The 15,258-nt window shown below is 37.8% G+C and overlaps 1 protein-coding gene across 6 annotated transcripts in view; it reads right to left on the reverse strand.

Moving 5' to 3' along the window:
- RELCH (RAB11 binding and LisH domain, coiled-coil and HEAT repeat containing) overlaps window positions 1-15,258 on the reverse strand; it is a 78,163-nt gene that overhangs the window by 18,886 nt on the left and 44,019 nt on the right. For all 6 annotated transcript variants that reach the window (XM_032117148.1, XM_032117158.1, XM_032117117.1 and 3 more), the window contains 10 exons: window positions 12,799-12,889; window positions 9,040-9,111; window positions 8,124-8,264; window positions 7,462-7,626; window positions 6,626-6,773; window positions 4,525-4,681; window positions 3,862-3,985; window positions 3,060-3,108; window positions 2,631-2,710; window positions 396-502 (listed from right to left, as the gene is read on the reverse strand). In XM_032117148.1, the coding sequence (XP_031973039.1) occupies window positions 396-502; window positions 2,631-2,710; window positions 3,060-3,108; window positions 3,862-3,985; window positions 4,525-4,681; window positions 6,626-6,773; window positions 7,462-7,626; window positions 8,124-8,264; window positions 9,040-9,111; window positions 12,799-12,889 (1,134 nt within the window). The remainder of the gene's footprint in view (window positions 1-395; window positions 503-2,630; window positions 2,711-3,059; window positions 3,109-3,861; window positions 3,986-4,524; window positions 4,682-6,625; window positions 6,774-7,461; window positions 7,627-8,123; window positions 8,265-9,039; window positions 9,112-12,798; window positions 12,890-15,258) is intronic.

Here is a 15,258-nt window from a genome sequence, read left to right on the forward strand (position 1 = left end):
CTAGAAAATATGCTGCATTTTTAAGTTAATTAAAAAAACCCAAGCCCAACTTTAAGACCATAATTTTCAATGAATTATTATATTGAATACAAATACATACCTAGAACAAATGAAAATAGTATGGTAAATACAAAATTAATTTCCATTCTCAGAGTTATTTTTGTGGAAAATTTTTCTTCGGGTTTTGGTGTTCCTATTTTACATTTCAGGTTTGTTTTTTTTTTAACTGCTACATTTTTAACCTAGAAATTACATTTACACCAGGGGAAAAAAGCAAGTACACCCTTTATTCACCCAAAGCATCACAGTTATTTAAAATTACAAACATATTAGCAGCTTTTAATAAAAGCTTCTAATGTATTTAGATGTAGTCAACCCCAAGGTATATTCTTTACCCTAGTTCCACAAAGGAAGCTTTCAGGCTATCCAGAGGAGCATGGGACAGTGAAAGCATGGTCATTACATCTTCTAGGAATCCAACTAACAGCTTGCGGTCTTCTTCCTGAAAGAAGGGAAGAAGGCAGTACAGTGGTGAATGTGCTGAAAGGACTGCTGAGGTTTTGATGACAACCAACAGCTACAGAGTCAACAAACTATGAAAAAGAACAAACAAGGTGTCATAGGTTAGCAAGCATAGTCCCGGAAGGGACGTCCTTGCTAAGGGGTGCTTACAGTTTCCTCTGGGAACTGATAGAACCTATCAGCTGGCCAGTTTGAATATGGACAATTCTCTAAGCCACTTAAAGTTGTGATCACCTCTGTGATCCACATTTAAGAATAGGCAAACTCCCCCTCCAAGCTCTCTCTCGTTTCCGGCGCTGGCACAGGTGGCTGCGGGCCCCGTGTGGGGGCCAGTGGGCCCGGCCAGGCCCTGCTTGGGCCAGGCCGGGCCGGGCCACGGCCATCCTGAAGCCATGGACCTGTTCCAGCCGTGGAACCTCCCCCACTGCCTTGCCGTGGGCAGCCGGAGTGGCTCGGCTCTCCCCCCTCTCCACTGCGATAAGAAAAATTCAACATTCCAGCTGCAAAGCTGCAAGGCCGAGGTGAGATTAACCCTTTTTACTGCTGTGAAGAGCTGAAAACCTGAGGGAAGAGAGAGAGGAGATGCTTAAAGCTGAAATTCTCTTGTGAAGCTATGATATATCAGAGTATCCTGCTGTAATTTCATGAAGATACGGGGGGTGGAGTGTTCAACTCGTGAGCAAAAGCACCTGCGTTGAGATAGGCAGATGCTGACGCAGCTGTAATTTCATGAGAAGTTTGGACAGGGAGAGATGAACCTGATGAGGACTTTTGCTCCAAACGGGAAAGGAGAAAACCTCAGTCCGTAGAGATGAACCAGATGAGGACTTTTGCTCCAAATGGGAAAGGAGAAAACCTCAGTTCCTAGAGATGCTCCCAGAGATAGTCCTAAAGATGAAGATGATGAAGACCCTTTGCTCCCAGGGAAGGAGAAGGGCCTCTGTTTTTGTTTCTGAACGGCTCGACCTTAAAATTGTACCCCAAAAAACTTCAAGAGTGGACCCTCGAAAGCAGTTGCGGGAAAAGCTGCAAGTCGGGGGAAAGGACTCACACGCAGGCAGAGAGACTCCTCTTCCTAAATGGACTGAACAATATTTGGAAGTGGGCGGCTGTCTCGTTGTGATAATGTTTTCATAGCATGAGCAAGAAGAGACTTCTCTTTCTAAATGGACTGAACAAGGTTATTATGGAAGTGGTAAACAGACTGAACATCTTAAGGGTTGTCTTTTCACATTGTCAGTGGGAGAAGGGAGGAAGGTGGGGGGAGGAGGAGAGTTCTGAAGGTGGTATAATTTTTTTTTCTTCTTTTAGGTCTGTTAATAAACTTCTTTATATTCTTTCAAGTTTGGTGCCTGTTTTGCATTTCTCCTAATTCTTATCTCACAGCAGATAAACAGTAATGAGTATTTTGGACCAAACCACTACACAAGGTTAAGCATTTAACAATTTTCTTAGGAACTTCAAAAATGTGGTTGAAGAACAAGAGCCTTTCAAAGCAAACACACAAAGAGATTGTGTTCCATCAACTAAGCACATACTCGTGCATAAATTGTTTTGCTAAAGAAACTTTAAGAACAGTACTTAAGCACATTTATGACTCCTGAAGGTTTATAATTGGTCACAATCCACTAAAAATTTGTAGGATTATGAAGAATTTCTTTTTTTCCTGTAAGGCATATATATACTAGAACCTGACTGATCATTGCTGGAGGATTAGGTAATATTTATAGTGTGTTTGTTTCAGTACCACGTAACACTAAAATTTTAAGACTGCAAGTAGGCCCTAAAAGGCAATTTATCTGTTTCAGTAAATTTTGCACAATGATGTTTGCAAAGTTCACAGTTAAATGGCTGAGAACCCAGTTCAGGAAAAAACATTAATAGAGTTTTGACAGAGGGACATGGTAACAACATGATCTAAATGTGCATCACCATCCAACTAGAAAACTTTGCTTGTAAATGTATTTACAGCTGCCCATTCATCTACCTATCTTCAAAGCACAAGAACAGTAAGTTTTCAAAGAACACAGTAATGTATAGATATTTTTTTAAAAATAAATTTTTCACACCATTCTATATTTAACAAGGAAACAGAAACCCAAACCTACCTGAATATAACATGTAAGGACCCCTGTTGCATAGATGGGAACCGTGGCTTTTGTTAGCACTCCATTACCTGCTGTGGAATCTAATGAAACACAGTGAAGAGTTTAGGTTTTACACATACATATGAGTATAAAATATATATATCATATATAGTAGACTTACATATGTGTATTTAAGTATTATATTTAACCACCTTTTTATATATACACCAATTTGCTAAAATATTGCTATTTGGATTTGAGATTTTTTTTTACCTTACATACAATCTACAACTTCAGAGTGTTCCATTCAGATTAAGACTAGATTTTTCAACATTTCACAAAGATAACAAATTTGAGAACTGCAGCCTAAAAATGTTATTTGAACAAGAGAGTGAAAGTTATTTTCCTGTTGCAGTTAAGATGAATTCATTTGAGTAAAAAGCTACTTACCTATGTTTTCCTCAGACAGTCTTAAGATTTCCTGGAACTGTGGTTTTACCTATGCAAAGGATGATGAATCCCATGTAAGAAAACTTGTCACCAGTGTCAATTAACTTAGAAAAATAAAAGAATTGCAAAACAAAGCAAAATAAAATTTAAACTCCCCCCTCCAAAACCCAAACCAAAACAACAATAATTTCCTCTCTGGAGGCAGCACATACTGCTAACACTTCTATAAATTTATCTTTAGGTAATCCTCTCGTGTTTGACAATTTCCCTTGAAAGTATTTTCTAATTATATTCAGAAGTTATTTTACTGAGAACTATTACATAATTCCTTGATAAAAATGTTTAGATATCACCTACAGAGAATATTTCAGGCTGGGAAGGCATCGATTTTAAATTTTTTAATCAAGTAAGGCTGGAGTACTTATGCACACCACAAAGAGTGAACAGTATGCTGCTCTGAAGAAAGAAAGTTGTTAAATAACCAGAATTACTTCTGGCTATTTATGATCTCTCCTACTCTCTCTGTCATTCACAAAGGAAATATGAAGAATAAGAAAGTTAAAAAAAAAAAAATTGTCCCTGGTTGGGCAAGATGAGAAGGCCATTCCAAAATGACCAAAACCAAAATAGGACACAAATAGAGCTCTAAAAATAGCAGGTTTAAATGTACTTATAGAAAAGCATCAGTGTGACGTGAAAATACAAATGGTCACAAAGTGGGGGTGTTCTGACATACCGTAAATATAGAGAATATGTTTTATCAAGGTACTATTTATGTAGAATATTTAAGATAATATCTTACCTTAGTGTTTGTAAAAATTTTCCCAAATGTCCTACAAAGTCTCCAGAAAAATCTAGAGAATTCATGGACACAGGCAGTTGATGCTACATTGATCTTGCCAACTATTTCTATAAGCTGCGGTAGCCTAAAAATCAGGAAATGAAAGGATAGTAAATCCTACTCTAATTTTTTGCTTTTGTCCATTTACATTTGTATAGATCTACTGCTTATATTAATAAATACATGCACACACAGAGCACTACTGGTTCTAGTAAAACTAACTACATGTTCTGTACAATTCCTGACCTGTGAAGAAAGCAAGAGTTTAAGTGCCAGAAAAGTCTGACTCATATTTTCAAAGATCTGTTGCTATCATGAGATAGTCAGAATACAAAAATCTTTACTTCACAAGAGAACTATACCAATGCAAAAATAAAAGAAACAAGTTTTCAGTGAAAACAGTTACCTACATGTTCTGCTAGACTTGATATTTTCTGAATAAAATCAAAGTCAATTCAGCATGAAAATTAGAACTCTTAAAATAAAGTTTCCTCTTTAGTAATTCTCAAACACAATCATTTTTAGCACTCTTATATTCAGTAATTGTTAAACATGACCACGCTTAAGAACTATTAACTTTGACACATTTTAAGATTAGGTATCCTAAGACACAAATTAACTCACAGCTGATTCACTACCCATAACAGAGTCTCCCAGCCTGTGGTGCCCTCATGTTCTAGCTGATGGTCGTACAGTTGCAACAACACCGCCAGTTGTTCACGGCTTCCAATTATGATGGCAACGTCCTGAAGAGGCGACACGGGTCGGGGAAACCTAGTGACTGTAACAGCACAGACCAAGCAACCATGAACGAAAGAAGATGAAAAGACCATGGAGGCGATGTCAGAAACAACAGCTAAGAAACTGTGAAACTCATTAAGTGCCTTCTCTATAAGGTTATCAATTTGCTTGTTAAAAATCAGTGAGTTAAAATCATCTCTGAAGAGATTATGTAACCCTCAGTTAAAAAGAGAAAATACCAATAGAGGGAGGTTATGTTATTATTATACTCAGCACAGTCTGACCAAGGTCAAACTCTGCCTGACCAACCTAGTGGCCCTCTGTGATGGAGAGACTACATCTGCGGACAGGGAAGAGCTATAGATGTCACCTATCTGGACTGCTGTAAGGCCTTTGACAGTCTCCCAAAACATCTGCTCTAAACTGGAGAAATATGAATTTGATGGATGGGCTTTTCAGTGAATGAGGAATTGACTGGATGGTCACATCTGGAGGATAGTGGTCAATGCCTTAATGTCCAGACGGACATCAGTGACAAGCTGTGTCTCTCAGGGATCCATACTGGGACCAGTAGTGTTCATTATCTTCATTAATGACATGGACAAAGGGATTGAGTTCACCCTCAGCAGGTTTGCAGATGACACCAAGCTGAGTGGTGCAGCTGACACATCTGAGGGACAGGATGCCATCCAGAGGGACCTGGACAAGCTTGAGAAATGGCCCCATGGGAACCTCATGAGGCTTAAAGGCCAAGTACAAAGTGCTGCACACCTGGGTCAGGGCAACACTCTGCACCAATACAAGCTGTGGGATATGAAGGGATTGAGAGCAGACTTGGGGGTGCTGGTGAGTGATAAAACTGGACATGACCCAGCAATATTTTCCTGCAGACCAGAAAACCAACACTATCTTAGGCTGCATCCAAAGCAGCGTGGTCAGCAGGATGAGGAAGGTGATTCTGCCCCTCTGCTTCTCTCTCATGAGACCTCACCAGGAGTGCTGCATCCAGCTCTGGGGTCCCCAGTACAGGAAAGACATGGGCCTGTTGGAGCAAGTCCCAATGAGGGCTACAAAAATGTGAACGAAAAGATAAAGCACCTTTCCTATGAGGAAAGGCTGAAAGAGCTGTGCTTGTTCAGCCTGGAGAAGACTAGCCTGAAACCTGAAATTTTTGAATGCCTTATTTAAGTAGTAATCACTCAGTGAAAAAGTGCTCATCTTCAAATTACTCAAGTCAGCTAGATGAACCTTACCATGGCATGTTTAGCATTTTCAAAGGAGTATCAGACAGTAATGTACCACTAGCTACTTTCCAAATTCTCCTTCAAGTTGTTACCTTTTCTTTGCATCTTCACACAGAGCACTATTATCAGCATGTGGCAGGTATTACCAATAACATCTTTAAAAAGTATTTGCAACAGTAGAAAACACTCTACAGACTAGGACTGCTGATCTAAGGACAACTTCACCATGAGGCCATTCAGTCATAGAGTGGTTTGGGTTGGAAGGCACCTTAAAGATCACGTAGTTCCAACCCCACTACCATGGGCAGTGACACCTTCCACTAGACGAGGTTGCTCAAAGCTCCACCCAACTTGGCCTTGAACACTGCCAGAGATGGGACAGTCTTCTAAGATATTACATAGATAGACAACAGATGGTGATGCTGCTGCATTATGCTGTGTTTTTCCCACTACATACATTTGTAAGAATTAACTGAAACTGAGGCCAGCCTTCCTGAGCTATTATTGGCTATTAATGGAAATCAGTTATTCAGAAACCTTTAGGAAGTACAATTAAAAATTGCTTTGCTTTCTAAAAGCTTTGTATAAGAAGTAGAGAAAAACAGACAAATTTTTTTTTTTTTTGTTGATAATCAGGTGTCTCAAGAATAGCATGGGGTGGAAAAAAGCAGCATTACTTAAGAGTTTGCTAAGGCAGACCAATATGAAAAGAATCCATGTATCAGAAATTAATCATTTACCTTCTATCTGTGGTACTTCTCCCTGAAGTTTAGCTTTGCTTGTAAAAGGTGCATTCTGTAGCACCAGTGCAAACAGTGACGGAATCAATGACTGCAGGGCAGACAGATACATGTGGAGCTTATGTTCATCCAAGCCATGTTCTCCTTCCTGAAACAAATGGGACATTTACTTCAAAGTTTTCAGTTTGGATGATGTTCCTTAGGTATGTATTCCCTGGCAAGACATCAACACATCTGTGATGAGCTACTACACATACACACTAATTATAAAGTGATTTAGCCTAATAATAAGCATATTTTGTCACCCTTAAGTCACCTCTACTCAAAAGATTCAGGCAATACAGCCTTTGGCATTTAGCAGTTCATGCTGATGAACAGACAGATACTTTGAAAGAACATTTTTCAGCACATTTCCGAAATGTGGATCCTTGGTCTCAGAGACCAAGGCACCTAAAGTGAATAAACTAGTCCCCTGTACTCTGAAAGCAAGCATCTTCTTCCAGTTTGTTAGATAGTTATGAGATACCAAATTTTCCCAGAACTTTTGAGATATCTATCAAATGAAATGTGCAAACTGGATCATAATTGGAAATGACCTACCATAACCATTCAAATATACTTTTATTGATTATTTAATAAAAACTGAGGTTTACTAAAATCTACACAATTTAAACATGGGGCAAATGCTATTAGGCTATAAAACAAAACATTATTAAAGAAGAGTATGTTTAGTCTGGGAGGTTTTGGGGTTTTTTCTTGTTTTTTTTACCTTCTTCCACAGTACAAGTACAGAATACAAAGAAAATTCTCCAATGTAGAAACAGCTGAGGACATACCCTGAGCAATTTTTCAATTTTATTAAGCAGTGTAGGTATAAGATGGAACTGTAGATTTCCCAGTTCTGTTGTCCAGGCAGCATAAGCAGGTAAAAATACCTGATGTGTTGCACTAACCACACGTTCTGAAGGGTCTCCTAAAGCTGAAAGCAGCAGCTCAAAACCCTGGTAAAAGACATTAAAGAATGCTATTATTTCTCAAAAGTTTATATACATGTTTTACCACTCTGCCTTCAAAAACTCAGAGAGAAAGTTCTTTATTTTCACTTATCTGAAACATTATTGGGCAGCATTAAGCTGACCTACAGGTAGGCTTTGTTGTAGCAAACGAATCTGTGTTAGCAAGTGATGATATCAAACTGGGTAATAATATCAGGTGGGCAGTGAAGTGGTATGTTCTTAAAGGCAAATTATGAACTATTAGAGCAGCTTCTGTATAAGGCTTACACCTGAAATTCTAATGCTACTTGTAGTTTTTCTGTTTTGTCTTGGTGATATAGTAAAATCAACATTCATATAAACAATCATAATTTTTAAAAGTATCTGGAAAGACTTGAAAAAAAACCCGGAATTTATACAACCTCCTATTATTATACAACCCCCTGTTCATGAAATATCACTAGCAAGCATTTTATCCCTACAGAACCCAAACCAAATTATACCTGTTGATATTTATCTGGATCATCAATATAGCCCATAATGATGCCAAGGCTCTTGATCACAGCTTCTCGTACTAGATCTGCCTTATCTTCCATTAGCATTTGTTGCAGCATGGAAAGTACTAATGAACTACGAATTTCTTTCTGTTCATAAACAAGAAACACATTTGTTAAATTCAATGAAACAAGCAATGTGGGTTTGTACCAACTATTACAAATAGTTTGCACTTCTATTAGTGCCCCTCCCTCCTACCATAAACTCCTCTATGAATATTACATGTTCAGTTTTTACAACAGAAGATGAATGAATATAAAATGTCAATAGCTTCATTAGAGACTTTTGTCCTACTAAGCAAGAACTAAGGTCCTTTAATTCACACGGAACCAAAAATAACTAAGAGCAATAAAACTACTATAGACCTAGACTCACTACATAATCACTGCATTGCTAAATTGGAGAAGTGGGAGTTTTAATTTAGGTTCCCTCCCCCCACCCTTCCTCTGAAGCTTCAAATTCTAGTTTACCACTGACGTAATTTTCGCTGCTTCTTCCAACTGGCAGCACTCTTGCTGTAACATTCCACAGTGCATGAAGAATGCTACAGTTGAGTGTCAATTCTTTTTTCATAGATTGTTTTCCTTAACTGGTCCTAATAATCTCTTTTTTACATCATTTTTACTGAGTATTCGTATTGTTTTTAGAAATATTTTATAGCTAGGTTAACCTGCTCTTCATTATAAACTTTCTCCTTCTTAAAGTGACTTAGTAAATCTCACGTGTGATACAAAGTAGCAAAGTGACTGTCTATGCATAACATACATATTTGGTAATGTTTAAAATTATAAAGGATGCTTACATTATGCATCAGTTTTTTACCTTGCTTTCACTAGCAGGTATTCAGAGTCTATTAATACTTACTGGAAGGTAAGGTGCTAGAGCTCCACAGGATTCTGCTACCAGTAGCCGTCGCTCTGGGTATTTGTGGTTGATCTGGTAAAGAGAAAGAGATGGACTATTTGCTTTGCAGTAACCAACATTCAAAATTTGTTAGAATGAACTGCGATGGAGGCATGTGTCTGCACCTCTTCAATAAACACTGACTGAACTCAGAAGTTGCACCTGGGTACTAAGCAGCCTCAAATACTTGCACTGAGGCATAAAGGTAAGGCAGCTATCCTGTAAGACAGTGCTTATAGTAAGGGAAGAGTCAGAGAAGCACATATGTGTATGAGAAGCATGGATGCATATGCAATAAAAAGGAAAGCAAGGTATGGGCTGCTGTACTCTAAACAATTTGCTTAACTCCTGAACTGGCATGAAATGAAATACTTTGTCTTACGAAGCCCTCCAGGAGCACAGTTCCTCCAAGAGCTACACAAGTGCCCTCTAGTGCTCTGAGCCAACCAGTGTAGCAGAGCTGCCCAGGTCTTGCTAAGGAATCAGAGTCAAAAGAAGACACCTGTACAAAGCCGAACTCATTTGCATGCTATTAAAGTTCTGCTCTCAAGGCCAGCATAAATATGTCACACCTCTAAAAACAATGCGTATTACCAAGAACCTCTTGATCCTGTGCTATTTTCCCTTTCTACTCAAAAGTTGCTTGAAAATTCTGCCTTACAAATTTAATATTGACACTTCGGAATCAAGTTTGCCTTCTGCTGGAGTCAGATCTAGTGGCCTGTGTAATGGCTGTACAATGAAACAAGCAATATATTTCAATATACTTTGTGAATAAAAAATTTTACGGTAAAATGCTGAGAGCAAAATGTGAATTTTTTGCTGCTGTCAGATAAAATAGGATATGCAGCATATGGTGCAACTGTTTCTTTCTTTCTTGCTATGCAGTGTATAACCTTGGTGAGGCAGCCATCTCACCACGAGAAGAGACCAAAGTTCTCACTGCCGCCTTTGTCTCCATCTTGAAAGACCTGCCTTCAGTAGTCTGAAGTCCCTAAAAACCATGCCAAATTCTGGCACAAGAAGGAGCTTTGGCAGAAAATAAGCAGGCCAGGAAACATTTGACGAATTCGGACATACAGCAGTCTGTGGGCCTTGATGGGGATGTATCCATGAGTGCTCAGGGATCTGGCTGATGTCATTCCAAGAACACTCTTGACAATTAACAAGATGTTGTGGCAATGGGGGAAGTTCCTGAGGACTGGAACAAAGCAAATGTCACTGCTACCCTCAGGAAGGGCAAGACAGGGAAACCAGTGAAACACAGGCCAGTCTGCCTCACACCAGCTCCTGGGAAGGTGTTGGAGCAATCAGTCTTACAAAACATTTCCAAACATCTGAAGGACAAGAAGGTGGTTGGAAATAGCCAGCATGTATTTATATGGAAAAAATGACACACAACCAACCTGACAACTTTCTGAGATGACTTTCTCAGCACACTCAGCAACGATGCCTGATTCCAGCTGTTCTGGTATGAAATTACTGAGAACTCTCTCAAGAATGAAGTGTGAAAAAGATGATTTCAAAGAAACTTAAATTAATAAATCGTAAGCTTCAGGACTAAACTGAAGTCTCAAGCACGAGAGAATGTTCTTTGAGTGTGTCTATCATTATTTTGCATGCATTCATCTAGAGCACCTGTAATAATTTTGGAAGTATGGAGATTTCATAGATGAAAAATACTATGGACAAGTGAGAGGCTGCTTTAAAACCTACTAGGCTGTGAAGGTTGTGAGGCACTGGAACAAGTTGCCCAGGAAGTGTTCAGGGCCACGTTGGATGGGGCTTGGAAATGGATGGTCTTTAAGGTCCCTTCCAACCCTAATTTTTTTATTATTCTGTAAAATCTTTGACTTATGTGCCATCTTTTCAAATGCAAATTCCCCACTGGCAACAGAGATACACATCCTCTTCTGGAGCTCTGAGGGAAACAGCAATGACTAGTTTTCAGCTGGTAGGGCAATATAAATACCACCCTTGATATTGCAAAGACATACTGGAAGAAAAAAGACTCAAATTTCTGTCAGGTTTGTCTTCAGGGAAGATAAGCAGCCCTTGGAAACTAAATGTAGCTAAAATGTTTATTACAATTTATTTTCCTTTTGTATTTAATAAGCAGTATTCCAGTTTCGGAAGCCAATAACTGGTCACTAGTTTTGAGTGACCTTTTTAGCATTCACAGAGCCTTCCACTAAACTGAGTCAGTTACCAAGTCTTACCTGCAAAAGAGCAGGTAGAGAGTTTACAAAGACTAGCCTGATAACTCTGAGCTCCAGAAGGTATCAATGAAAATGATGAATTTTCTGAGGGCCCAGTCCTTTGCATCTGTAAATAGATTTTGGCTGGAGACCAAAGGCATGAATCCTTTTCATGATTTACACATCTACTGCGAAAAGTAGAAAATTATGTCTATACTTGAGTTCCTTCTATAAACTTGAAGCTTGTGACAATAAGATTCAGCTGGTATTTCATGGGAGAAAATAATGACTTGGTTCCAGCACTGCAAATAAAATCTGGCAAACTGCATTACATAAGTGCACTATGACATAGGACTTGGCAGTCTGATATGCTGTACTGTTACAGCTGGACTAGTTTCTCTTTTGCATCAGCAATTAGCAAGAAGTGGATGAGAAAAATGTGCTCTTACTGAGGTGAGATAGTTTTTTTCAAACAGTTTAAATTTCTTAAGGACTAAGAAAACAAAATGCTGCTTACAAAATTAGGCAAAAATACAAAATTCTTTGTATGGCTCCTTTCAAACTACTGCTGTCACGAGACCTCTCAATCAACAGATACATCAGTCATTCACAACGAGCACAAATGCTGCATAGAATTTGTACTTCTACTGTCAGAAAGCATTAAGGCTATTAAAGCTTAGACTTTATTGTGAAACACAGATTGCTGTGTTATGCAAGAAACAGTAGAAAACTACCAGACCAGAAAGACTCTGCCATCAAAGCAGGCATTCCCACTCCGTCATGGCTTAGTTATTCACTGCCTTTCCAGGCAGTGATGAACTCCACTTCTTTCACTGTGGTAGGAAAATACAACACATTTTCACCTGAACTCATGTTGTTCTGCTTCTATACCTCAGATGAAACAGTAAAAACATTTCAGTTTGGTTGTTCAGTTATTTCTAATAATTTGGAGTATCTGTGAAAAAGATCACTGTGATTCTACAAGTGACATGTAAACTTCAGGCTCATCTCACAGGTGCCCATCTACAAGAGACTTGCTTATGACTACTTTGGTCTTTGATTTTCTGTTTAAGAATTTAACTAGCTCAAGTGTGGACACTGCTCCAGGGACTTAATACAACATAGAAAGAATCAGCAAATAAAATATTTGAATGAAAATGGATTTCCAAGAGGCTGGAAGGTACAGTAAAATTATGAAGGTACCTACCTAGCAATAGGTTACACAACATTGATGATGAACATGTGCTTACCTACACTTCCATATAACAAGCTTATGCAGGTACAAGCAGGTAACTACAATCTCCAGACAGTCTTTAATAACCTTTCTGCTTCTAAAGTGTGTGTAACGTTAGATAAAAATATATATGATGAGAGCAAAGAACATTCCAGTATCTTTTTGAAAAATATTTTGAACTGCCATTCAATGAAAACCAAACCCAAAACCTTCTCCTCAAACAAATAAAACTCAAATTTATGAACATTTACTTGACTTTAGAGCGTAAAGCAAACAATAATCAGTTACCTGCTCCCAACACTGTGGTAAAAGTTCAGCTTCTACACGTGTTGGTCCAACATGTCGGGCAAATGCCACGCACCCAGTCAGTATCATCTGTCTGAAAATACAAATTTAAAGTTTAATCTGTTTATGAAGTTCTGTAATATATAACATATGTTCTTTAAGTTAGGAAAAGCACATGCTGACAGGCAATAGATAGCTGTCTGCAGTCCCAGTCAAGATTTCACACCATTCACGCTGACTTACCGACTAAATATTAAATTGAAAGCCACTATTATCCCTGCTCATTGCAGGGTGGGGATTTGCTTTCATGACCTTCAATGTCCCTCCCAACCCAAACTATTCTATGATTTTACCTTGTTTTATATTCAAAATGCCTTTCCCAAAATCTTGCAGATCCTCAACTCCATAAACCAGTCTGAGAATCTCTGATTTGGGTATTTCTGATTTTCTAACGTCTGAGATTGGGAGTCTCTGATTAAATCTCTCATTTAATTCTTAGTACTGAGTCATGCAGTAAAGGATCTAAATTACCTAATACTATCATACCATCAGTATTTTATGGAAGTAATTTGATTTTACTTAGAAGCATTTGTGAGATGGAATGAATTTTCTTCAAAGCAAGAAGCTTGTTTCTTTTATGACAGTTTTGCAACATTCTAACATGCAAGTTACTGTCATCTCCCACAAAATACTGGACTTCACTCTTGTGAGAAATCTTCTAAAGCTCATTAAAAAAGAAAGTAATGAACCAGTAGTATCTATCATCACCTGTTATTTGTATTCATATTCTTACATTTTTTATCTTTCATTAAAGATTGCAAGAAATTGCCATTGTTCCATCTATTTCATAGGCACAGAGGTACATTTAAAATTTCAGTAAGATTGTACTTAACTGTCATTTGTGATACTTTATTTAATGAGTGGCTATCTTGTTAAGATGTTTTTTACTTCTATTTCTCCTGTTGATAGGATTGGAATAATATCAACTTTGAATGCAATTCACCAGTCCTATTTACTTTTAGTGCCTACATGAACGTTTAAATACCCAGTTTCAAATGATAATGTGTGGACATGAGACTCAATTTTATCACCTCCTCAGTAAGATTAGGACACTACTCAGAGTTTATTATTATTACACTAAGAAATGTAATTCAGAATTAATTTGTTACCATTTTAGTGTCATGTCTAAACTCCTAAATTTTTTCTGTACCAATAGCACCCCTTAAGGTTGAAAGGCAGAGGTTCTGCTGGTTAGTTTTGAACCCCTTAGAGAACATACACCATCAAAAAAAGATTCATTTGCTTTAAGAATTTTTTAGGACAAAGATCCTATCAAAAAGGTTGTTTCATTTTAATCCCAGCATTCTTTAGGCCAACAATCAGAGCACACTCTTTTGTTTTGTGTTGTGTGTATTTGGGTTTTTTACCTCACTACCACATTCAGAGAACCAGGCCTTTGATCAAGGTAAAAAGTAGGGAGAAAACAAAAATGGTTAGATAAGACTCAGCAATATGGAGACAAAGGCCTGCGGTAATTCTGGGTTCTACTGCAAACAAAACAGGCATTTGAATTACTATCTTTGGTTCTATACACTGCACCTAATCACAGAAATGAGCAACAGACTATACATTTTTAACATATTAGAAAAAAGAAGAACACAGCAATCCCTTGAAATTTTCTGCATTAGAAATGGAATAAAACAAAGCATTTTTTCTTAAATCAAACCGTTTAAAAAAAGATTTGAAATCTCAAAATTAAATCAGATTTCCTTTTGCCCTGCCTACAGAGATGAGAATTTGAAGATATTTCAAAAATATTTGAAAATAAGATTTTAAATATTTTTGCAACCATTTTAACAGTATATGATAACAGTCAGCATTTCAGGGAAAGGAAAGATGTAAGGATCTCAGTAAGAGGTGACTGAAGCAAGGTTTTAATCTTGTCCTATTAGAGCCAAACATTAATATCACTTCTTCATGGCTCCTAGCCTCCAAAACTACCATAATTGTACAAAAAGGAGGTTATGTGAACACATTTTTGTTCCTTTGCAAAAGAGAATTTGATAGACATTTTTAAAAGTTGAATGGGACATTAACAAGCAAAGCCTTGAGGATAAAAGTGGCCTTGTTAAATATAAGGTTAGTGTACAAGACTACAGCAATATGCCAAGCACCAAAAAGCATCTCCCATAGGCAAGAGGCATAATCCAGGCTTTCCGCATAATTGTAAACATACTTCAGATATTTGACCTTGTAAAATAAAATACTTCTTCTAATGGGTTCATTCTTAGAAATGCAATGTCACATTTCAGTCTCTTGCATTTAGCAAATTAAAAATGTCATCAACTAATCAGCTGCTACACCAAGGTACAATGTGGTAGGCCTGTATAGTGTAGCAGAAGGTAAACAAATTAACAAGAGATAATTGACATAATCCTTCTGGTGACTAAATCTGAATGTCTT

This window comes from Corvus moneduloides, chromosome 1, assembly GCF_009650955.1.
Source record: "Corvus moneduloides isolate bCorMon1 chromosome 1, bCorMon1.pri, whole genome shotgun sequence".
Lineage (NCBI taxonomy): Eukaryota > Metazoa > Chordata > Aves > Passeriformes > Corvidae > Corvus > Corvus moneduloides.